The sequence below is a fragment of the Oncorhynchus clarkii genome, chromosome 24 (genome assembly GCF_045791955.1).
Source record: "Oncorhynchus clarkii lewisi isolate Uvic-CL-2024 chromosome 24, UVic_Ocla_1.0, whole genome shotgun sequence".
Taxonomy (NCBI): Eukaryota; Metazoa; Chordata; class Actinopteri; order Salmoniformes; family Salmonidae; genus Oncorhynchus; species Oncorhynchus clarkii.
The window spans coordinates 3,824,216-3,848,456 of record NC_092170.1 but is presented as its reverse complement, the minus strand read 5'-3'; the positions used below and the strand labels follow the sequence as shown (position 1 = coordinate 3,848,456).

Here is a 24,241-nt window from a genome sequence, read left to right as displayed (position 1 = left end):
GCACGTGTGTGTGTGTGTGTGTGTTTTTTTGCTGTTTCATGGAACATACATTAGAGCACTCTGGTAGTGTCAGCGTCTGTTAACATTCCAGACAGTGTTCTTCTCTCTGGCCTTACTGTACAGTTGCCATTAGCCTACTGTAACTGTTCGGACAGTGTGCAAATCATATCACGATTATATGTTGTATGGGGCCTCCTTATAGAGCTGTATTATTGGGTGAGGTAATTTAAATCTTAGCATCTTTCATGAAGAAGCACATGAAATAAATACACAGTGGACAGTACATTATTTGAATCTATCTTTGCAGTAGCTCTTCATTATAGCTACTGTATGCTTTGGAGATTCAGGCTGCATCACATTCGGCTGTGATTGGGAGTCCCATAGGGCGGTGCACAATTGGCCCAGCATTGTCCGGGTTTGGCCGTCATTGTAAATAAGAATTTGTTCTTGCCTAGTTAAACAAAGGTTACATTTTTTAAAAGAAAATAGCTTTTTGGAGGATGGGACACCATTTAACTAATCTAAGATGCGCTAAAGCATAAAATGTTCAACCCTTATAAGTCTATTGACAAACCCATGTGTCATAATAAAAAATTAAAAAATACCCATCAAAATCAGTCAGTTTAAGCTAGAGATATCAGGCTGCATCTCAATCCACCGCATCCGCCTAAGCCTTCCGCATCTGCGGTGGAAGGTGGCCAGGCTACAGGCGTGTTTGTGAAAACGTCTGTAGAGTCCTAACACAATGGCGTTCTCCGTTTTGCTCTACGACCCCCACAAGTGTCAAGGGACTTGTCTAAATGTAACCCATACGAAAATGAATGGAAGTGTGGAGGTAGGTTTGTGGCAAAAAAGAAATAAGGGGTTAAATATGTGTAAAAAACAACCATATTTACTGAGCTTTCTTATATCTCTTAGATATAGGACAGACACTTCAAAGTCTTATTCCTTCTTATTTATTTATTTATTTTTGGGGCCATTTATGAATGTGTTATTCAATGCGTTTCTAAGGGCTATAGTAGTAAGGCTCAATATTCTATATATATATATTTTTTAAATATTTTTTTTTGTTTGATACCTAAATGAGTCCTAAAATTCACAGTTAAATAGCTAAATGATCCATGGTATGACCATCTTAAAATTATGATATATGTTAACTTAGTCCCCCCCTTAGACTTTAAGATTAAAGGTACCTTCAAACTGTGAAATTGACGGTGACAAGAAATAGTCTTGTTAGTTCAGAATTGCTACAGATAACCTGAAGCACATTGGAAAAAGCTACTGCATTCTCTTGTCAGCCTGCATGTAAATCATTTGAAGTTTCTTCTCTTCTTCCATTGTTATGGGGTGTGTCCCAAATGGCAACCTTTTCCCTATATAGTGCACTACATTTGACAGGGGCCCATAGGGTGCCTTGGGACGCAGATAGGGTGTTCCAGAGCTCCATTGAGCCTCGGCCCAGACCAGCCAAGGGCACCGACTGGCAGACATTACACAGACAGGCTTATTGAGAAGTACTTGGCTGGGGCTCGTCCAGTTTTCCCCTCAGGCCTGGTTTCTAGAGGTGTGTCACTGTTAACATATATTTTATTGTACATTTTTTAGGGCTGCATTGAATCACGACCGCCTAGTATTTGCGGGACACATTTTCCTAAACAATGTATGCAGTATTTGCTTTGGTCAGAGATGGTGTTGAGATGGTTCTGTGATTATTGTGAGTACAGTAAAGATATGGAGATAAGTTTCCCCTTGTTTTATTCAGTCCATTAGCCTATTTGCAGGACTAGCATACTGAGATGAAATAAACACTAGTTTTGATGTCACTATAATGTACCAATTCATTGCTCTGATTCGACACATACTTTTTAATAGGGAACAACTCTTGAGGTAAAATTAGCTCCAAAACAAAGGTGATTTATTTTATCTCCACATCAAGGCTTTTTTTCACTGCATGGATATCGATTGCCTTTTAAAACAGGGATCATCAACTAGATTCAGCCACGGGATGATTTTCTCTTGAGTGAATGGTTGGGGGGCTGGAACATAATTACAAATAATTAGCCAATTGCAAATTGATAGCAAGAAGCCCAAACATATATTATATTTTGCTAAAACTAATTTCAAACCTTGCTTACATTTGTATACAATGTATTATGCATGGGAATACTTGGGAATAGTTTTCCAAAATTAAAATCACTTGGAGCTGATTTCCTGGGGTTTTTACAGTCTTTTATGTCCAACAATGATAAAAAATAATAATAATAATAAATACAAATTCAGACCACCTGTTGGGGAACCCTGCTTTAAAATATTACTCATGGGGGCCTTCTATGTCCTACATGGAATGGTTGCTTCTCTGGCACACTCAACCCCTTGTATAGTACTGTGTACTACCTGGCATTGATTCACGGCACTTTCAAGGTACACCAAAAAAGGAGAGAGCCGCTCTCAAATACTTCATCATGTTGGCTCGGGCTGCATGGGCCAATTGCTTCCAGAGGTGGCTATCTTTAGATCTGCCACTGAGAGAGAGACCGAGAGAGAGAGTTCCAGCATACATTTCATACTTCAGAAGGCATGTCATGGGATTTGCTCTGTCGTCACAATGAAGGCGGCACGAAAATAATATCGTCCCTACTGGCCTTTCCCATACTTCTGTGTTATTTTTGCTTTTTCTTGAGTACACAAATCCTTTTGGAGGCCACATTTTTCAAAATGTGGGAAGGAGGATGGAAGGGTACATTTGTACCACAATGTGACAAGGCATAAGGTGGGAACACACTGAGTTTGCAGTTAAAATGCAGCTGTGAGATGGCGTCCATTTTGTTATGATTTCACTTATATCATCCCACATAATTTCAGAAGTCATGTATAAACTTTTATGCATAGGGTATGCAAACTGAGTGTTGGAGTGTGTGCGTGGAGGAGACCAACAGGTTTCCAAGTTATCAAAGCAGGAGAACACAGTGAACTCTCTTTGGTGTTCATCTTTTGAGGAAATGCCAAAGAAAAAACATACATTTAAAGAGTGATTCTGCTGAATCTTCAGTAGTAGTCTTCAGTCTCTTCACAGTGGGAGCCAGAGAATATTCTAGACTGGGTCGTGTTCAGTAGGGTACACCGTAGAAACAGTAACCTTATTGGACAGGTTCAGGTAGTACCTCCCTGTTTCACAACCTTTCTCCCTACGGAACATGTCATTCTAGACAACATCCAGATGGACCAATAGAGGAGTGTTGAGGTAAAATAAATAAAAAATATCCACCCTGAGGTGATTTTAGGAACAGGTGTGCTGCTGAAAGAGTAAGGGATTGGATTCACTGAGAAAAAAAAGTTATCTTGCGTGTGTGGTCCCATTTCTCCATCTTATGTTTACTTTCTGCTCATCTTCCTACTCCTCCTAACTTATAAATCATTGGATTGTAACGGTATGTTGACTGGACCCCAGAGTAGGCATTAGACGACGACCCAGGGGAAAGGATTTGGGTCATGGTGACCAGGCAGCCGCCGTTTGCTTTTGGCATGGGAATCTGCTTATTGCAGCTGCCCATGTCAGTACTCCTCTCAGCATGTAAAGTTTCACCTGAATCACAGCCTCTCAGCTAGGACCGAGTTTGGGAAACCCTAGTCTATAGCTAGTAGTGAGACATGTTTTTCAATAGCTCTTCTGATAAGAAGTGTTGTCACCCTGCTGTTGCTATATAAAAACCTAGCAGTAAGTTGTAAATAAAATGCTCTGGGGTGAAGTTTCCACTAGGTACAGATCAAGGATCAGCTTCCCCTCCCCCAATCCTACATTTACCCATTAGTGGGAAAAAAATCATAAATTGATTTAACATCAGTGTCTAGGGGGTAACTACACTCTGCTCTTAATAAAACAGACTCCCAAAAGAGGATATTGAAAGTTAATGAGCCAGGCAATAATTAGGGGGACGGCCAAGTCCTGGCGTCCTAGTGTCTGATGCTTCATAGTGGGCTTCTTCTCATTCGCTCTGAAGCATGCGCGCCTGTGATCACGTTGCCATTCTCTTTGAAGGTCTAGTCACAAAGCATATTTGATGATAAGACTTTAAACACGTTATGTGTGGGCAGACGTGCTTGACTGCAAGTTGTACGCCTGTGTCGCGTAACTTCTGAGCATCAGTGTTTTTGACAGATAAAAGGGCATTTGATGGATCTGATGATGAAAGGGGAACTCTTTCTTTGGTGCCTGTTAGAAAAGACAGAGGGTAAAGCAGCAGAACTCATTTGATTGAGGAGCTCTTGACAAGGCCCTCATATTTACATCTTTGGGAATGCCTCAGAGAGAGATTCCTCTCAAGGATTTTAAGACTTCTAGCAAAGGCAACAGGGGGAACTAGTGGTACACAACATAGCAAGGCAGCAACACATGACAACACAACATGGTAGCAACACAACATGGCAGCAGCACAAAACATTGTTGGGCACAGACAACAGCACAAAGGGCAAGAAGGTAGAGACGACAATACATCACGCAAAGAAACCACAACTGTCTGTAAGCGTGTCCATGATGGAGTCTTTGAATGAAGAGATTGAAGAGACAAAAGTGTTCCATTTGAGTGTTGGTTGCAGCTCGCTCCAGTCGCTAGCTGCAGCAAACTGAAAAGACGAACAACTCAGGGATGTGTGTGTTTTGGGGACCTTTAACAGAATGTGACTGACAGAATGGGTTCTGTATGTGGAGGATGAGGGCTGCAGTAGATATCTCAGATATGGGGGAGTGAGGCCTAAGAGGGTTTTATAAATAAGCATAAAACAGTGGGTTTTGCAACAGGTATACCGAGATGACCAGTTTACAGAGGAGTATATAGTGCAGTGATGTGTCATATAAGGAGCATTGGTGGCAAATCGGATGGCCGAATGGTAAAGAACATCTAGCCGCTCGAGAGCACCCTTACCTGTTAGTTTGGCAGCTGGGATGAAAGAGGAGAGATTTTGATAGAGGAAATGAAGTCTAGATTTAACTTTAGTCTGCAGCTTTGATATGTGCTGAGAGGGACAGTGTACCATCTAGCCATACTCCCAAGTACTTGTATGAGGTGACTAGCTCAAGCTCTAAACCCTCAGAGATAGTAATCACACCTGTGGGGAGAGGGGCATTCTTCTTACCAAACCACATGACCTTTGTTTTGGAAGTGTTCAAAACAAGGTTAAGGGCAGAGAAAGCATGTTGGACACTAAGAAAGCTTTGTTGTAGAGCATTTAACACAAAATATGGGGAGGGGCCAGCTGAGCATACGACTGTATCATCTGCATGTAAATGGATGAGAGAGCTTCCTACTGCCTGAGCTATGTTGTTCACTTAATTTGAGAAGAGCGTGTGGCGTAGGATCGAGCCTTGGGGTACTCCCTTGGTGACAAGCAATGGCTGAGACAGCAGATTTTCTGACTTTATACCCTGCACTCTTTGAGAGAGGTAGTTAGCAAAACAGGCCAAAGACCCCTCAGACACCAATACTCCTTAGCCGGCCCACAAGAATGGAATAGTCTACCGTCTCAAAAGCTATGGCCAAGTCAATAAAAAAAAGAGCACAACATTGCTTAGAGTCAAGGGCAATGGTGACATCATTGAGGACCTTTAAGGTTGCAGTGACACATCCATAACCTGAGCGGAAACCAGATTGCATACCTGAGAGAATACTATAGACATCAAGAAAGCCAGTCAGTTGATAATTGACAAGTTTTTCCAACACTTTTGATAAACAGGAACAAATAGAAATAGGCCTATAACAGTTAGGATCAGCTTGATCTCCCCTTTTAAATAAAGGACGAACTGTGGCTGCCTTCCAAGCAATGGGAACCTCCCCAGAAAGGAGAGACAGGTTAAAAAGGTCAGAGATAGGCTTGGCGATGATAGGGGCTGCAACCTTAAAGAAGAGAGGGTCCAAACCATCTGACCCAGATGTTGTTTTGGTGTCAAGTTAAAGGAGCTCCTTTAGCACCTCGGACTCATTGACCGCCTGCAGTGAGAAACTTTGTAGCAGGGCAGGGGAAAAAAAGAGGGAGGATCATCGGGGCTAGTTGCATTAGAAGAGGTAGGAGATGTTGGACGGCCAAGAATGCATGGCTGAGTCAAATAGGAATCCTGACTTAATGAAGTGGTGATTAAAGAGCTCAGCCATGTGCTTCTTGTCAGTAACAACCACATCATCAACATTAAGGGACATGGGCAGCTATGAGGAGGGTTTATATGGCGTTGTTATTCTTAGAGGTGACAGAGATGTCATTGAACTGTCATTATGAACAATGAGTGGTGTTTATAAGTATGTATGGAAACATATGTTGTGCAGTGAGCAGATTCTATAACAAACATGCATGGGGAAAATGATAAGTACGCATTGAATAACTGTACTGTTCATCCTAGCAAATCATTTTAGCTTTGTGAAAAGTAAATTTACAGAAAACCATTGTAGAGCCCACTATACATTTTTTTAAATGATTTATTTTTAGTGGGAAGAATCCATAGCTGATATCGAAATATTATAAAGAATATTTAGATTTGGCCCTAATCTTGTTTAGAACAGATTAATCTAGCGAGTCAGACTTTGCAGCTACAAACTATTCAGAGACACACTCGCCTGACTGTGAGATCAAGAGTACATTAAATACATTGTAGGCATTATATATGAACGTTATGTAAACAAACTTTGTTTCAGGGTTGATTGGTGAGGACATGCTTCATTTAGGGGTGGAGGGTGGTTGTTGGTTGGGGGTCTGAGCACAGATGTGAATCCACTGCCCCACCCTCCCCCTCACAGGGATTTGTGCCCCTCCATAGCCCCTCCAAGCCAGACGACAGGGATGAGCAGTCTTGTCAGGGTCACCCAGAGGGGTGGAGATGTCAAAGAACCAGACGGTGCGTTGAGCTCAGGTCTCTCAGTTAGGAAAGCGCATGAACAGCCTCCTTAAAATCATCAGTAGCAACATTAATTGAATCCCAAAGATGACTGCCGAGACTCTGATAGTATGTAATTAACAATGCAGGTCGTCGGCAAGTGTGGTTGAAGCCCAGATATCCTGTCAAGGTCCAGTGGTTGAAGCGGATGAGGTGGGAAGATAAAGTATATGAAAAGATAAGAAATGGTGTGTGTGTGAGTGCCCCACACCTGCATCTCTTCTCTCCAGCTGCTGCTGGCTTGGCCTAAAGCCAGGCTAGCTAGACTGACAGACAGAGGGAGCGAGGCAGGTAGGGCACAGTGTGCCAAGTGTCCCTCCATCCATCGCTTCGAGTCAAAACACATTCCAGACTTTGAAAAGCCAGTGCCGTATCTCATCTACCTGTCTGGAGGCTTCTGTTTTTCTGGGCTGCAGGTTGGGGTGGGGGGGGAGCTTTAAAGTATGCGAAATCTCTAAAATAGTACTCAGACTGCATAATCTAATGCGTGATAGTGCAATGAATCTGATTATCGGCCGTTGTTGGGAAAGTCTACTAGATCAAATGACAAAATTAGTATGCAGTTCCAGTATGTATTCGGACATGGTCAGTGAGTGTGCACGAGCGTGCGTGTTGCTTGTGTGGTTGCTTGTGCGCTTGTTTGCGTAGCAGCTGGTGGGTTGATTGGGTTCAGCTGGACGAGAGACAGAGATTTTTGAGGTTGATTTTTTTTTACATTAAATGCACCACGCATTATGTGGGTTGAATGCTGTAATAACACAGAATAAAACAATTCATCAAAGTCCCATGGCGGTAGTGACTGCCCATTACTGCTTATCACTTGTTAACCATCGTTTATTCACATTACTTTAAGAAAATATGTTGTTGTGTATATTTGTTTAATGTGACGACTTCAAAGTTATCATCTCATCTCCATAGAGCTGCTGCCTATGCGGTCTGACTTCAAAGTAAATAAGGTATACTTTTATGACTAGGGAATACCAACTATAAATAACTTAGATCACTTAGTGTCCCAAACTCGGTCCTGGGCACGATTCGTTTTTTCCCCCTAGCACTACACAGCTGATTCGAATAATCATCATTAAGCTTTGATTATTTGAATTAGCTGTGCAGTGCTAGGGCTAAAACCAAAACAGTTTGGGACCCAGTTTGGAAAACCCTTACCTTGATCATGTATTCTCAGGTAGAGTTACTGTACCTCATGAAGCAACAGCTGCTCTCTATATCACCTCACGATTGCGCACTCTACTCTTTTCCTTAGCGGGTGTAAAATAAACACAGACAGGACAAGTGATGCGCAATGGATTTTGGTCATTCTAGTTAATTACCACGTTTTATGCGCTAAACTATGTAGAATATTGGCCTGTTGGAAACTACAACTCCCAACTATATCGCACAGTTCAGGTTGGATCTGATTTATCTCTGGAGAACTGTGCGATGTGGGCGTTGAGCTCACAGAAAAAAACGAACCGAATTGAATTTAAATAATTGAACATATGTCCTCAATTAGTTGTTTAAAAACAGAAAAATAACCTACATTTCTGATTAATTGCTCAGCACTAGGTGTTTGTAGGCAGGAGTTATGTCTGCAAAGACATCAAAGTCTGGTGTGCAGGTATACAAAATGTTTGATATAATATGGCCTGAAAAAAGAGAGCTCTCCCTTTACATGTCTTTGAAAAGAGAAACAATAATGAAGAATTAACCTGAAAATGCTTGTTTGTGTTGTCTGGTGTAATTACGCCATGCTTTGTTGGAAAGCACACAGATCTCACATGATTGAGCATGGACAGCTGGAACACTGCAAGGTGGGGCCACCTTCGGTCCTCACTTGAACTATCAACAGTGACTTCCTTGTTAGTGAAATGTAAGGAAACTCTTTTACATCGCACGTCTTCTGTCAGAGAGCATGTCAACACCTAGACATAATCAGAGTTGTTGTCAGCCCGCTCCAGATGTGTGTCTCAGACTCGTTTGTGCTAATTAGACTCAATTATGATGTTCAAAGTGGTTGGTTCTTAGGTATGCTGACAACTGCCCCAAGCCAAAGTCTGACTTTTTTCTTCAAAAATATTCAAGAAACATTTTTTAAAAGGCATTCTTAATGTGTCCAGTCTAATCTACTAGGTAATCACATTCTAAAAACCTTCAAAGCGTTATGTCACAATGATGAAAGTATGTTTTCAACACCTGATATCAAGCATTTTGTTTATTTGCGTGGTAACCATGTGATTATTATCTACCATGTTAGGTAAGATAATGCCTAAAACCATGGGAGAAAGGTCTTGGTAACATCTTACAGTAGACTGCATTCATAATGCCTTTATAAGGGCAACATAAGGTTTTAAAGTATCTCTTCTGCACGTGAAGGTACTCACCTCACATGTGCACAACGTGGGACAAGGGGCACGGCTCCTCTTACATTCTGGCCTCCCGATCATCAGTAACTTGTTATAAATCTCAATACAGAGACCAATGTCAATCCCCCACCCTCCTCCTGTTTACGCGCACACAAATTCATGCACATAAACACACATAGTGCTTGTCTTGGGCAGGAGCTCACCGGAGCTGAGTACGGGCACTTAAAATGTTCTACTGCTTGACTTCCTGTTCCTCTTATAGAATCTTTGAAGAATCTCAAATATAAAATATATTTTGATTTGTTTAACACTTTTTGTTGAGTTAATACATGATTTCATATGTGTTATTTCATAGTTTTGATGTTTCCACTATTATTCTACAATGTTGAAAATAGTCAAAATAAAGAAAAAACAAGGAACGAGTAGGTGTCCAAACTTTTGACTGGTACTGTATGTAGAGAGGATAGCTTGAGAATTGGAACATGATGACTGTAAACATGACCCCTTCAGAGTGAGTCAGCATTGGCCTGTTGTTCCGTTGCTAATGCACAGGAAATATTTTTGTGGGGATACCTAATTGGATCACTGTACTAAGACTACATCCTTCTTCCTCCATTAGCCTCTGGTGGGTCCAGAGAAGAGTGTGTGTGTGTGTGTGTGTGTGTGTGTGACAGGAGATAATAACCTGGCTGTCACTGTGGTGTTGAGATCAAAAGTGCTCAGTGAGTGTTAATGTGCCCTCAATGTGAACTCTCACCTATTAAAGTGAAAATGAAGATACGCACATATACATACATTGCATGTACGTAGACCATGCAGCCAATAAGCCCACCCCCCCACCCCCCACACATACCCACACACTCTGTCCACATAAAAAAAAAATCACACATGATTGACTTGCCACATTTCTTTCTCTTAACTCACAGCATGCTACTGAAAGTGACTAATTAACATTGCATCTTGGCAGAAATGCCTAAAGGCACAGCAAGGGGTCATTACCAATCTCAATTTTTTTCTATTCTGTGTTATTTTATTAGGATCCCCATTAGCTGTTGTGAAAGCAACTGGCACTCTTCCTGGGGTCCACACAAAATATGAAACTTGACGTAACACAGAACATTAATGGACAATAATCACTCAAGAACAGAATTACATCAATTTAAAAAGGGCTCACGTAGCCTACATATCAATCCATACACACAAACTATCTAGGTCAAATAGGGTAGAGGCGTTGTGCCATGAGGTATTGCTTTACCTGCTTTTTAAAACCAGGTTTGATGTTCATTTGAGCAATATGAGATGGGAGTTCCATGCAATAATGGCTCTATATAGTACTGTACACTTTTTAAGATTTGTTCTGGATTTGGGGACTATGAAAATACCCCTGTCTGGTGAGGTAAGTGTGTGTGTCAGAGCTGTGTGTGCAAGTTAACTATGCAAACAATTTGGAATTTTCAACATTAATGTTTCTTATAAAACAAAGAAGAAAAATTCTAAATTCAAACTGGCAATGCTTTACTTTCATTATTTGTTTTTTTTATGCATGAGCACGATGGCTCACTGTTAGTTGTTGGCATTTCCTTTCCTACTAAGAAACCTTTCAATACACTTTCAAAACTTTCCGAAACAACAAAACAGAGCTCTCCCTCATTTCGCATTCAACCGGAAGTGAAGCGTACTAGATTACGCTATAGGAAGGAGTCTGCTTTCATATTGTGTGTAAAGTTCATAAAGTGTGTAAAGTGCCCTTCTGATGGCCCTTCTGGCCTGTGTCCTCATACAGTACGATGCCTCACGCTGTGAGACGCTTGGAGGGAAAAAAACACTCATTCCTCTGTGAGAGAGCCGAACACTGGCTCACTATGCGGTCTGTAAATTGAGTCTTTCTTCCCTCCTTGAACAGTGACACACTGGAATGCAGCACATTAATATGGACATGGGTGGGCTCCCAGAATTCCTGTCATAGCCTATTTTTTCTTTGACCATTATGAGCTTTTTGTTGCTTATTTTTAGCTCCGACCACGTCAGGCCAGGAAGATGTGTGTGTGTGTGTGTGTTTATGTGCGCATGCATGCTTTAAAATTGTGATATTACAAAAACAAAGAAGTTACTGCAAACAACAAACGCTGTTTTTTTCCCATCTGACATCATTGCACGTGTGGGGCGGCCATCGGCGCAGTTTCCCCCTACTGCGGATTCCATCTTTAATGTTGACACAGAAATTATTAAAAGGATGATCAAAGCTACAAACTTTCACGTCATTGTGCAAAGTGGCTTTAAACGTGACTGTCGGCCTGCAATGTAATTGATCTCAAACTCTCTGTCTCTACAGCAGCCTGGGCCAAGGTGGAGGTGAACATGGAGGACAGAGTGGAGGTGTTCCTTGAGGACACGGCCCAGATCACGTGCATGTTCACGGTCTCAGACAGCCACGATGATGTCATTATCCAGTGGTACATGGTGAGTAGTCCCACACACAAATGCATGCACATGGACAGACGCGCACACACACGTTAGCCTGGTTGCCAAATCTAACTCTGTTAGCAGTTGGCTAAAGGACCAACAGATCTGACAACCAGGCTAACACATCCCTTCCATCTCAGATCCCTGTTTCACAAATGAACACATGCTCTCTTAGCTCTCTGGGCTGAGTCCTAACTCGAGATCCATCTGTACATTTATGCGTCGGCTAACGTTGATGTAAATGGGAGATTTACATGGGCACAAAGATTTACTTCACGCCCATGGATCTCAAGGATCCGTCACCTCTGTCTCTGCCCTGTTTTCCAACTGACAATTGAATTCAACCTTCGATCGTAGATCACGAAGACCAACGTCCGCTCGAGGATCTACTACGGAGACAGAAACGTGCAGGTAGTCGACCGGGACGGGCAGTTCACAGACAAGATCAGTGTGAACGGGATGGGGAAGAGCAGCGAGGTGGTGCTGACCATCAGGGACGTGGCGCTGGAGGATGAGCTAGAGTTCATCTGCCAAGTCAACGGACTGTCAGCGGGTAACATGGAGGGACGCACAATGCTCAAGGTGTTCGGTAAGAGTGTGATGCACCCATTGCTCTGGCCAGTTTCCTGGACCCAGATTTAGCCTAGTCCTGGACTATTCTAGCTATCGCTCCCTATGTGATGTCATCCATTGTTCCTCTCTAGCGTCGCCTGATCGTCCAAACATTGAGGGGGTGCACTCTGGGATCTCTGTCAGCAAAAATAACCCATCTAAGGTAAAAACAAACAAACTAACAACACATTGTTAGCGATAGCTACGGTCAGTGAGGACTTCAGGGTATAGCATGTGGATAAGGTAAGGGCTTGTAACTTTGGAGGACTTGTAACACTAACCATTTAGAGAAATTAAAATTAGGATGGTTTTAGTGTATAAAATATTTAAAATTAAGCTTTTTATCCCCAAAATCGAGGAGAAAAGGGTTTACACACTGACCGTGTAATGTCATCTTTCACCATAGATAGGGAGCTGTGAGGCTAAGAATGGCTACCCCAGGCCCAACATCACTTGGTACCGTGACCAGAGCCCACTGCAGAACACGCCAGGCGGTGAGTACTACCGAGGCTTTGACCACCGTGTCCATAGACACCCCCTGACATTAGTATCTACGCTAGGTGAAACAGAGTTGATAATAACAGCTAGCAGTTCCACATCTGCTTCATGCTCTTCCTGCTTTGTGTGTGTGGGCAACGTGACAATAATAAACACATTTAGAATGTTGTAAACATGCCTCGGATCTCACAAGGAACAAACATATTTTTTTCTGTTATCAAATATGAAGATCAGATTGACTTCAGTCAAGAATTTGACAGTGAACTTAAGGAACAAAGATCCGTGATTACTATGACACAGCCTGTTGGAAAAATATATGTCTGTTTCATGTGCCTGAATATGAAATGTGGCTGTGGATTTGAGCTGAAAATATGAAGAAAAAAACAACAACATGTATTTAAAAATACAAAACAAAAAGAAGCGATAGTATTCTGAATACCCCTTGTATTCAACCTGGCCATTGGGCATACATCAACATCTACACTTCTACAGTAACTCAAGTTCTCTGTTTTCCCTATGTGCTGCATGTCTCACAGAGGTCAGTGTGGTGGCCCTGGTCACTAAGGAGTCCAGTGGTCTGTACACTGTCCAGAGTGACCTTCACCTGAATGTGGTCAAGGAAGACGAGGATTCGTTCTTCTACTGCGAAGTCAGCTACCTTGTCCCTGGTGGAACCAAGATGACTGAGACCAACAAGATCAACATCACTGTCCACTGTGAGTCTACTGTGCCTCTTAATGTGTCCCACCTCATATGGAGACAGTAGAAAACTATACACATGCAGTCACAGACTTACACAAGTACATTGCCGTCTCAAATCGTGTTCAGTCTCAACGAGAAGTAGGAATCATAAATGCAAGCAACTATGCCACAGTGCAACATTTTTATTTTCCGACTCTTTGTGCTATCGCCACGTGTTTCTGTCAAGTTGTGAAGTCTCTCATGTTTTGTACCGAACTTGACATGGCCACACTTGCCACTTTCCAGGTCGTCTTTGTTAGCAAGAATTAGGTCTTACATCTTGCTGACTTTCCTGGATAAACAAAGGTTAAATAAAATACAAAATCTCTTCAGATCCAACCACTTCTCTTGATGTGTGGGTGGAGTCACCAAAGGGGCGTGTCAAAGAAGGGGACACAGTTGAGGTCCATTGCCGTGCCAACGGGAATCCTCAACCACCCTTTACATTCATGCACAATATGGTAAGAAACCCATGCCTACTCCTAGTCCCATGTAAAAAAATATATATATATATATTCTGTGCCTCCAACCATAAACAGAACTATATACATTGATGCATGTGTTTACTGTAAGTGATTGGATGTGGATTGTGTGTCATTGGGTGTATGTGCGCGCGTGCATGAATGTGTGTGTTAACACACGACACGGTTGATGTGTGTTATAAATGCCACTCCCTCTCTGTAGCAAGAGCTGGAATCGGAGCTGAACGTGTTGGTCCTGAAAGACGTGATGCGTCTAAGCAGCGGCGACATCACCTGTACCTCACTAGACCTGGACACGCATGAAGAAACCGTAGGGCACACAGAGCTCTTCGTCGACTGTGAGTGAAACGTTCCTCTGGGACAGTTTCTGGGACATTAGTCATTATTAGTAGCCCCAAAAGTTGTGACATGACCAGGGTAAACTTAGGACCCTCGCTATGGTCCAATGACTAGGGCCTAGAGTTATTCCCTGGCTCGGGAAAAACTCCTGGCCTAGTTATTGCAGTAGTAGTGAAATGTGGTGTAATGGAGTGCAGAAGGTTTTGTGGGCTTGCAAATGTGAAACTGAATGGGGACAATGTATACCATTGCCCCTTTGATCTGGTTACTAACATTGGCCTACTGTATGTAGAGTAGTGTAGCAGTATTCTTAACAGTGCATGTTGTGTGTCCATAGATCTGGACCAGGCTGTGTTGATTCCCAAAGACACCCATGTCATGGCCCAGGGAGAGGAGCTGATGGCCACCTGCAATGCCCTGTCCTCCCTGCCCACACACACTGAATGGTTCAAGGTCAATTACAGTAGGCCACTGAGCCAATACCTCAACATTACAATGTGTGTGTGTGTGTGTAGAATGTGTGTTTTAGAGTGTGTGTGTGTGCGCGCGTGTGTGTGTGTGTGTGTGTCGCATCACTTTCCGTGTTCTGCCATGAGGCGTTGTTTTATCTGTTTTTTTAAGTTTGATTACTGCTCGCTTGAGTTACTTGGTGTGGAAGAGAGTTCCGTGTGGTCGTGGCAATATGTACTGTAGTGGTGCGCGTTTCTCAGAGTCTGTTCTGGACTTGGGGATTGTGAAGAGACCCCTGGTGGCATGTCTTGTGGGGTATGTATGGATGTCTGAGCTGTGTATTGGCTGCCTTCAACATGGCAACACCTTTCACAAAGACAAGTAGTGATGCGGTTCATTTGCCTGTTTTTCTTTGTGGCACTTGACCATATAAGAGCAGAGCGGCGCTTTATCATGGACACACCTTCCCCCATCTAGCTACCGTTGCATCAATATGTTTTGAACCTCCCAGTTTACAATCTTGGGTTACACCAAGCAGTTTAGTTCCCTCAACTTGCTCAACTGCCACATTATTCATTACAAGATTTAGATTAGGTTAAGAGTTTAGCTAGTGTTTGGTCCCAAATACAATTCTTTTAGTTTTTGATATATTTAGGACTAGCTTATTGCTTGCCACCTATTTTAGGACTGACTGCTACTCTTTGTTCGGTGTTGCAGTGATTTTACTTACTGTGGTAGCTGTAGTGTATAATGGTAAGTCATTAGCGTACATAGACACACATGCTTTACTCAATACCAGTGGTAGGACATTAGAAAAAAAATGTAAAGGTGAGAGGCCATGACAGCTACCTTGACATATGCCAAACTCTACCTGGTTTACGTTAGAGAGGCACCCATTAAATAACTTCCGCTGTGTTCCGTGAGATAAGTAACTCTCGATCCACAATAAGGCAGAGGATGTAAAGGATTTTGTAGAGGATTTTTTTTCAGCAGCAAACTATGATCGATAATGTCTAACAAAACAGCTCCCACAGCCCCCTGATATCTGTCTCGACTATGTCTTTCGAAACTCAGATGTGTTCTTTAAGAGGTGTGGCTGCTAGATTTATATTGTTTCCCTCATAGACGTGTGTGTGTGTGTGTGTGTGTGTGTGTGTGTGTGTAGAAAGGAGAACATTTTGCAGAGGGCCACACACTGACCCTGAAGGATGCTGTGTTTGACATGGCGGGGACATACGTGTGTGTGGTGAAGGTGCCTTCACTGGAAGGACTGGAGACCAGTGGCTCTTTACATGTCCACGTACAGGGTGAGCCCGCCTGCCTGCACGCATGCGCACACACACACACACACACACACACACACACACACACACACACACACACACACACACACACACACACACACACACACACACACACACACACACACACGTCTATGAGGGAAACAATATAAATCTAGCAGCCACACTAACCCTCCGTCCCCCTCTTCCATACAGGACCCCCAGAGATCAAGGAGTCAGCAGACACAGTCCTGGAGGAGGTCACAGATAAGTTCCTTAACCTGAGCTGCCATGCTAGAGGATACCCAACCCCTGTTATCACCTGGAGCTCCTCTGACGAATCACAGGTAAGCAGACAGACCGACAGTCAGTCAGACCAGCAGGAACAGAGGGCTCCTCTGGGTCAGCTCATACAGACAATGTTTCGGCTGGCTGGGAAGGAAAGAGGGACAATGGTGTGTTTTTTTCTTCTTTTGATCTATTTACACACAGATCTGTTCCGATCCTGGCTACCTGGGTCTTTTCCTGTAACAAGGTTAATAGACAAAGTACCTCATGTTCAACTTTCCTTTCTGAACCGATATATCTGCGATTTGTTTGTCCCAAATGGCCACCTTTTCCCATTGTAGTGCACTACTTTTGACCCGGGCCCATAGGGCTCTGGGCAAAAGTAGTGCACTATATCTGGAATAGGATGCCATTTGGGACATAGACAGTGTTTTGGTTTCAAGTCTTATCTGTGCTTTATTCCCCTGTGTGTGCTAGATCCTGAAGGAGGTGTCCCACAGACAGACAGAGGACGGGGTTCTCAGTGTGGTGAGCGTCAAGGTGACCTCTGACGTCACAGCCAACTGTAACGCCTCCAACGTCCATGGCACAGACTCCTTCCTCTTCAGCATCAAAGCCAGTAAGTTGTCTGTCCACTGTCTTATTTGTCATGTCTTGTACTGTATATTTTATGTCAAAATGTCCGGTTTGACTGTTAAGAGAAAATGAACAGGTAGAATATACTAACAACCGAATGATTTAATTAATGGAAACATGACAGAAAACAAGAACCTGAGCTTCAAATCATCTTTAGTAAAGCTGCTAGAGGCGTTGGGTTAAATGCGGAAGGCACATTTCAGTTGAACGCATTCAGTTGTACAACTGACTAGGTATCCCCCCTTTCCCTTTACTAGTTTTCCTTTAACTGTCAGTGTGCTAACAGGAGAGTGTCACTCTCCCTTTGCCTGTTTTCAGTTGTCCAAACGACCTCGTCAGCTCCCAGTACTACAGGTAAGCGTACCACTCTTTTAGTATAGAAACACTTACTGTCATCGCTGCTGTGTCATTGGTTGAGTTCCACGTCGTCTTTATTGCGGTCATGCTGCGCATTCCAGAAGATCGCTGTATCATATCAATGGGATGCTTAGATTTTGGCAAGCGTCGGGAGATCTGATCACCTGTGCAGCGTGACTGCAATAACAAACGACCATGGTATTGCAACAAGGAACTTCATTCATCAGTCACGCGTGCACCTTTTTTTCTCTCGCAATTTTGTTGTTGAGCGGTTGATTGGCTAGTTGAGCTTTCCTCGGGGAGGGGGGAAAAAAGGAAAGAAAAGGAAAAATGCGACGGGTGCTTTTAGCAATGACCAAAATCATATTTCAAAAAGGTCTCTATGGGTGTATTAAGGTTTATACCGATGAGGACGGTCACGGTTGAGAAACCTTTTATTGACTAACTGATATGCGAGAGCTGCTTATTTTCCATGTGTTGATCAGTCATATCATACGAACACGTGTTCTTTGATAACTGTCATAATTAGATGGTAGATTAAATTAAATCTTTATGGGCCGGCTTTCCCAGACACAGATAGATTGACTCCTGACCCGGACTAGAAAGCTATTTCAATGGAGATTCTGGGCTGTCATTGAGCACAGCTTTTAGTCCGGGATTAGGCTCAATTTGGATCCAGAAAACTGGCCATAGAACTCTTACTACAGGGTCATCCTAATTCGGACTATGTTCACTAAATGGTTGCATATCGCCCTATTGCATAAAGATCCGTCTTTGTTTGCACACAGATCAGGAGCGAGGCTGAAACTGTAGCTGTGTGTTGATGGTTAAAGTGCACTCAACATAGTCTTCTGACTCCCATTACCTCAGTGGACCGTTCACGTCATGCCAGGAAATCATTGCCTCCGTCCCTCCGAGGGAAAATCCTGTTTGTTGTTGCTTTATTGATGACAAAATATGATTAAAACAGCCGGCGCTGCCGCTCCTGGAAATCATTAGGGCATTTTTGGGGAGGGTGCAGACCGCAGAGCCGTTCCTGGTTCCTGTCTCCTGCCTATCTGTGTCTGTAACAAAGGCGATAAGTGATTAGGGCCACGCTAAGTAGACAGGGCGGTTGTTGCACCGTCGTTAACAGTGTTAGGTTGCCATAGAGCTGGTGTATTATCGTGATAACTGTGTCCGTGTGGTTTGTCCAGTAACAACAGTAACCCCAGTAACTCCTCCGAAGAGAGTCAAGAAAGGTTTGTGACTTCTGGTCCTGGGCGTTGATGCTGCCACCCACCTAGCACGCTTCGAAGGCTGCCCTGCCCACGCCTCGCTCCACCCAGCTCACCTTGCCTAGACTGAACCCCCCCATCACCCTCCACACTCGCTCTTTCTCTCCACAGCACCCTCATTCTCTATGCAGGGGAGGGCTTTGTACTCTCTACTCAGGAGGCAACACTTGTGACATGGAATAATTGATCATTTAATAGGATCTCTTTGTGTGTGACTTTGTAATACTGTCTGAAAAAGTACAGTATTACACAACTTTATCTATGTGGAGAGATACTTCTAAATTATCAAGTGGAAAAATATAATTAGATGAAATCTGGAATTATAGTTTTTTTTTTATATTCATACTTTGTTAGTTACAATGTTATCATTTTAATATTTTCTCTGAATGATGCTTCATGAATCATCACAAACATAACCCCCAAAAATGTTTTTGTTTAACCAGGCTGAAAAGTTCCATTTGCATCTGGAGCATTTTGAGTACAAACCCCCTCCTGAGAGAATGGAGTGGTATCACCCATTCTGTACCTTGATGGATATGGATCCATCCATCTAAATCTGCATCCTTCCTCCAGTGGAGGTCCATCCCCAAGTGCACCCATCCACCTCTTTACCTTCCCTCACTCTTTCTCTCTCTCCCTTTGTCCTGCTGCCTCCTACTGTAGTTCTGGTTGGTATTCTCTGACAGAGAAACCAAGCAGCACAACTCTGGAAAGTGTTTCTTCTGACTGATCTTTGGTCCTCAATAAAATAAATATTCCATGATGAACAACCTGTTCAGAGACTGCACGCCTGTTCATCACTACCACCACCTGTGCATGCTGTTGTCTCTGATTGATACAAGCGACACTCCTGAATGACATGGACACGCACGCAAGCGCGCACACACACATTTTTTAACATCTGAAACTCCTTAAGAGGGCGACTTTATCACAAAGCATTTACCGGATGGGAAATACCCGTGGTTCTGCCTCTTCTTCTTTGTCCCACCAGAGGGCAGCGGTGTGATCATCGCTGTCATCATCATCTGTATTCTCCTGCTGGCTATCCTTGGCAGTGTGCTGTACTTCCTGTACAAGAAGGGCAAGATCCCATGTGGGCGTTCGGGCAAGCAGGATCTGTAAGTGTGTTTTCCACAATTTTACTTTAAGGTCTGCAAAATTCCAGAAGCATTCTCAAAATTCCCAGGTTTTCCAGGAATCCTCCACCCAGAATTGCTAGAAGAGCTGTGCATTTTTAGGGAAGGTTTTTGTAATTTTGCAACCATATTTTGGAATCATGACACCTTATCAGGTAGCTTAATTTGTTGGATATGCCTTAGAGGATACCTCTAAAATACCTCATTGTCATTTTTTTCCCTTCTTCTTCATGATTTTCCCTGATGTGTCATTATCGTTTCTATCGGATACCGTTTTCACACTATTGCGCTGACCCGAACCGTACTGTGCTGGCTCAGAGTTTCTTGTCCTTTTTAGTATCGCAACTATGTTGGAGGCATAAACAGGCCAGCTTGGGTTGTCTTGGCTTAGGAGTGTGAAAAGGGTATTACATTGGTCATGCTGGTGACTGAGCTCTCTCTCTAGTACCAAACAGAGTAAGGACAGCACAATGGTGGAGATTAATAATGACAACACGGAGGAGGCCGTGCTTTTAGGTGTCAAAGGAGACAAGAAGCCCCCTAGTGACCAGGTAACTATGGACACTGGCTATTTTTTTTTTTAACCTTCCTCATGAATTGTACAACCACTCATCCAAATGATAGTTAAAATTGTATCTTTTAGTATTTGAACTTTAGTGGTTAATACAATGCAATGTTGCGTTGAAGATGTTCCTTACCAGCTGTCCTATGATACAACCTTTAACACATTGTTTCACTTCTCTGTGTGTGTGTGTCCGTCCTCTGGAGTAAAGGGTGATAAGTACATGGACGTGCAGAAGTGAGTGTGGCTGTGTGAAGGGGGACTCCTGCAGCTGCTCCCAGTCCAGTTCACTCTCTCAGGGTGGGATGGATCCTTTGATGCCTTGTGGCCTACAACTCATCTGATATGTGCTGCAGTTCTCTAACCTGATCCCACATTCTTAGTTCTTTAGCATGGCAGTGGCTAACAAAGGAGGTAGCTACGTTATGTTCAGTCATGTTTATCATTTGCATAACATAGAACATGCAGATCTAGGATCAGCCTAGCAATTTTCCTGAATGGGCTTCTTCTATGCACCCATAAGACCCAGTCACTGAAGATCAGCCTGGAACTGCTCTTTATGAAGTGTGTGTGTATGTATATATATATATATTTCTTTATTTAAAATAACCAGAGAAAAACCTTTTAAAAAGACATGGCTAGTTTTAGGTTTGGTGCTATTTTTTTTTTGGTCCAAGGGGCGCGTTCCTCTGCAGCATACTGGAGGAACGTGAACTAACGCCCTGGACCAGAGCTTGCTTTACTCTAGAGGTCCACCTGCTGTTGTTCTGCGCGTGATTGCCTGCCTTCAATTCCTACTTTGCTAAAGTCTGTACACTGAAACCATGGGTGCCTAATGACAGGCTTACCTACCATGTCTACATGTATATAGCCTGCTTCATCTACCCATGTAAACCAACATACAACCTTTAGAGCTATGTTCCTATGTTCTCAAAGTGGACTCAAAGTGGTCGTGACGTCACATACCATTTAGCAAATTCCGTTTTAGTTTAGTCTTTTTAATTTTTTTACTTACCCCTGAACCTAACATGTTCATTCACAAAGCCAAAAACAAGTGTAAGGCCTTGTATCCTCCTCTAATCTTATGAGAGATGGGCCTCGTTTCAATATATCCTTCCTGCTTTCCTTCATTGGAGTGATGGCTAAGCTGACATGACTTGGATAGGTGAAGGCCTATCCAAATCAGGTCAAAGCAGTGACTTATTCATGGAAGAAAGGATATGTAGTGAAATATCCAGGATTGGGTTCTTTTGTACTACTAGAGCCAATAGCAGAGCTCCGATGAAGCCAAAGCTACTGGTTACTTTTTCATCCGTAAACTGCTGTCTTATTCTTGTGCTGTTTGTAAATAAGAGGTTAGAATCACGCTGATATGTTTCCAGTTTTCGTAAACATCTGTCTGCCTTATACATTCAGCCTCATTCTACAAGTCACAGCTAGCAGAATAGCTTACATTCTTTCACACTTGTTTTATCATTCTTCGTGAATATATCCAGTGCACTGATTTTCTTTAGTTTGTTATGATAATTTTTTGTCATGTTTTGTTGGTTTTGTCTGTGAATCTCTGGTTTAAGTTGGGTGAAGGAGTGTTTGCGTGTTTAATGCGAGTGAAACTTTAGCTAGTTTTTGATTAAAGTGAAGGTAAAATGGCTCTTTGACCTAGGGGAGAGTGGGGTCAATTGAGCCAAAGGGGTAAGTTTAGCCACCCTTGTTTCTAGGAAACCATACATAAAACTAATAATTTGACCAAAATGGGAAGAGGTCATAATTTCAGGGAGTCTGTGAAGGAAGTAAAATGTACATGTAAAAAGTGGTAAGCAAGTTAGGTAAAAAAAAACAAACAACGTATCTTCACCAAGTCAAATGCATTTGTGTTACCGGGTTCATGATGCTTGTGTCTAAACCAAAGTAGATCATTTTAAGATTGTTATACACACACACACACACACACACACATCAGTTTGGGTCTCTATAAGCTTCAATATGAGGTCCTAAACCTAGCATGAGGGCTAATATCGTCAATGTTCGCCTTGGCGTAAGTTGAGCAAATGTGTGTTTCTTCCCAGGCGTAATGCAAGACATTATCGCTGGGATATGGGTTAACAGGACCTAGCCTATGTTAAGTGTTTTTAAAAATAAATTAAGTGGTGTTAAAAGATGCTACAAATTATTTAAAAGAAAAAACTATTGTGATCGTGTTGAATTGTGTTTGGGAAATAAAGTCAGACATGGTTTTAAGAGAAGTAGTAATATTTCCTTCAGTACAGACATTTGTAGGCGGCTTAACTTACCCCATACGTACGTTGTGCCAAGAGACCACTTTCTTTGGACAAGCTGTCTTCAAAACTAAATGTTCACATTATTATTATTTCCAGGGATACACAACATTCTGACATACATGTAGATAACTTTGTTAGAACACTATATTTTCCTTGATTGAGTGATGCTAAACGTAAAAAAAATTAAAAATGGCTCAACTTACCCCACTCTCCCCAATGGCAAATAAACTATATTTATCATTCAAACAGGCACTCGCACATCTGAGCCAACTTTGTTGCAGGTGCATGGTAACAGTTGAATAACATGAGAAAAAAATAAGAAACCTGCATACTGCTCATGCTAGCATCACTACTCTTTACTAATCTTTACATATTGGCCTCGAGGCCTTCGTCAATAGTAAAACAATTAAAAAAAGACTAAAAACCTGACGAAGGCCTTGAGGCAGATACGTAAAAGAGCAGTGATACTAGCAAGAGTAGTGCGTGGGTTTCTTATTTCTCTCTCCAATATAAACTACATGAAAGTCATCGGAACAGGGACTAAATGTTAAACTCTGATAGTGTTTTACACAGAACCCCTCTTGAATTGCTATGCTATGATACCTTGTAGTTTTCATTCAACAAACAAAATTGCAAGAATTAGTTTTATCAGTTGGTCAGACTAACATTTCTACACCAGAGAATGGCTCGATAACAATACACTCCTTAGTTTGAGCTTTCTTAAATCACAACAGGTAAGATTCCAAGAGCTCGCCCATGGCTATGTTAAAACACAACCCAGAAGTGACTCTTATTAATAACTAAAGACACTACAGGTTAAAAGGTGGTTTGCTTAAGTCTGCATCAAATCATTAGGGCCACCAGTTTTACTCATGGTCCTCCCAATCAAATGTGTTACGGTACAATATGAGGAGAAAAGTATGACAGTCATCAATCTTTGATAGTATGAAGTCAAATGTAAGTTCTGTACTGTCTAATTACAGCCTTCAATATCTCCTCTTTTCACCATTTAAAAAAAAATGTTTTTGACAAGAACTATCTGTTCATTTTGTTAATTAAAAAAAAAATGTGTAATGTCTATGACTTGCAAAGACTGATTAACTTCAGGACAGGTGAACGGATTCCTTTTGTTTGTAAAAACTTTTTTTTTTTATTAAGTAAATGCCAAATAAAAATGCATGTTCAATGAAAAACGTCTCTCTTCAAGCCTGAAAAGACTGTACCTCATCTTGACAATCTGCAACTTTCCGTTTAAAAAAAAAAAAAAAACAGGACTAACAAGCAATTGATAGAAAGAATACTGTATATACTCCAAATATAAACATAGCTAGAAGAGAAGATCACCTTCGGCTTGTGAAGACAGGAATGTATGCTGTACTACAGCAGCTGGTCATCTCCCATGATTCCCACATTTCTTCCCAAGAGTACTAAAACATATTCAGATAAGTAATGGATTTGGGAGTTTTATTCTATTTTTAATCGATACCAAGATGAGGGGAACAAGAATTGGCTGTACCGGGCCAAAATGCAGAACGGATCTTAGACCTTTCTTACACGACAACGGT

General features: G+C 42.2%; 1 protein-coding gene across 8 annotated transcripts in view; it reads left to right on the top strand.

Annotated features, from left to right (window-relative positions):
- The window catches only part of LOC139383195 (cell surface glycoprotein MUC18-like), a 64,154-nt gene extending 40,284 nt beyond the window's left edge, over positions 1–23,870 (top strand). The window contains exons 2-17 of one of the 8 annotated variants that reach the window (XM_071127639.1): positions 11,609–11,736; positions 12,097–12,328; positions 12,444–12,514; positions 12,758–12,845; positions 13,386–13,565; positions 13,924–14,051; positions 14,275–14,410; positions 14,749–14,864; positions 16,027–16,168; positions 16,358–16,488; positions 16,907–17,048; positions 17,384–17,419; positions 18,619–18,663; positions 19,691–19,817; positions 20,281–20,386; positions 20,609–23,869. In XM_071127639.1, the coding sequence (XP_070983740.1) occupies positions 11,609–11,736; positions 12,097–12,328; positions 12,444–12,514; positions 12,758–12,845; positions 13,386–13,565; positions 13,924–14,051; positions 14,275–14,410; positions 14,749–14,864; positions 16,027–16,168; positions 16,358–16,488; positions 16,907–17,048; positions 17,384–17,419; positions 18,619–18,663; positions 19,691–19,817; positions 20,281–20,386; positions 20,609–20,638 (1,838 nt within the window). In that variant the 3' untranslated portion in view covers positions 20,639–23,869. Of the gene's footprint in view, positions 1–11,608; positions 11,737–12,096; positions 12,329–12,443; positions 12,515–12,757; positions 12,846–13,385; positions 13,566–13,923; positions 14,052–14,274; positions 14,411–14,748; positions 14,865–16,026; positions 16,169–16,357; positions 16,489–16,906; positions 17,049–17,383; positions 17,420–18,618; positions 18,664–19,690; positions 19,818–20,280; positions 20,387–20,603 lie in introns of all 8 variants that reach the window. The other 7 variants (XM_071127641.1, XM_071127640.1, XM_071127642.1 and 4 more) reach the window with 7 other exon arrangements.
- The last annotated feature ends 371 nt before the right edge of the window (positions 23,871–24,241 follow it).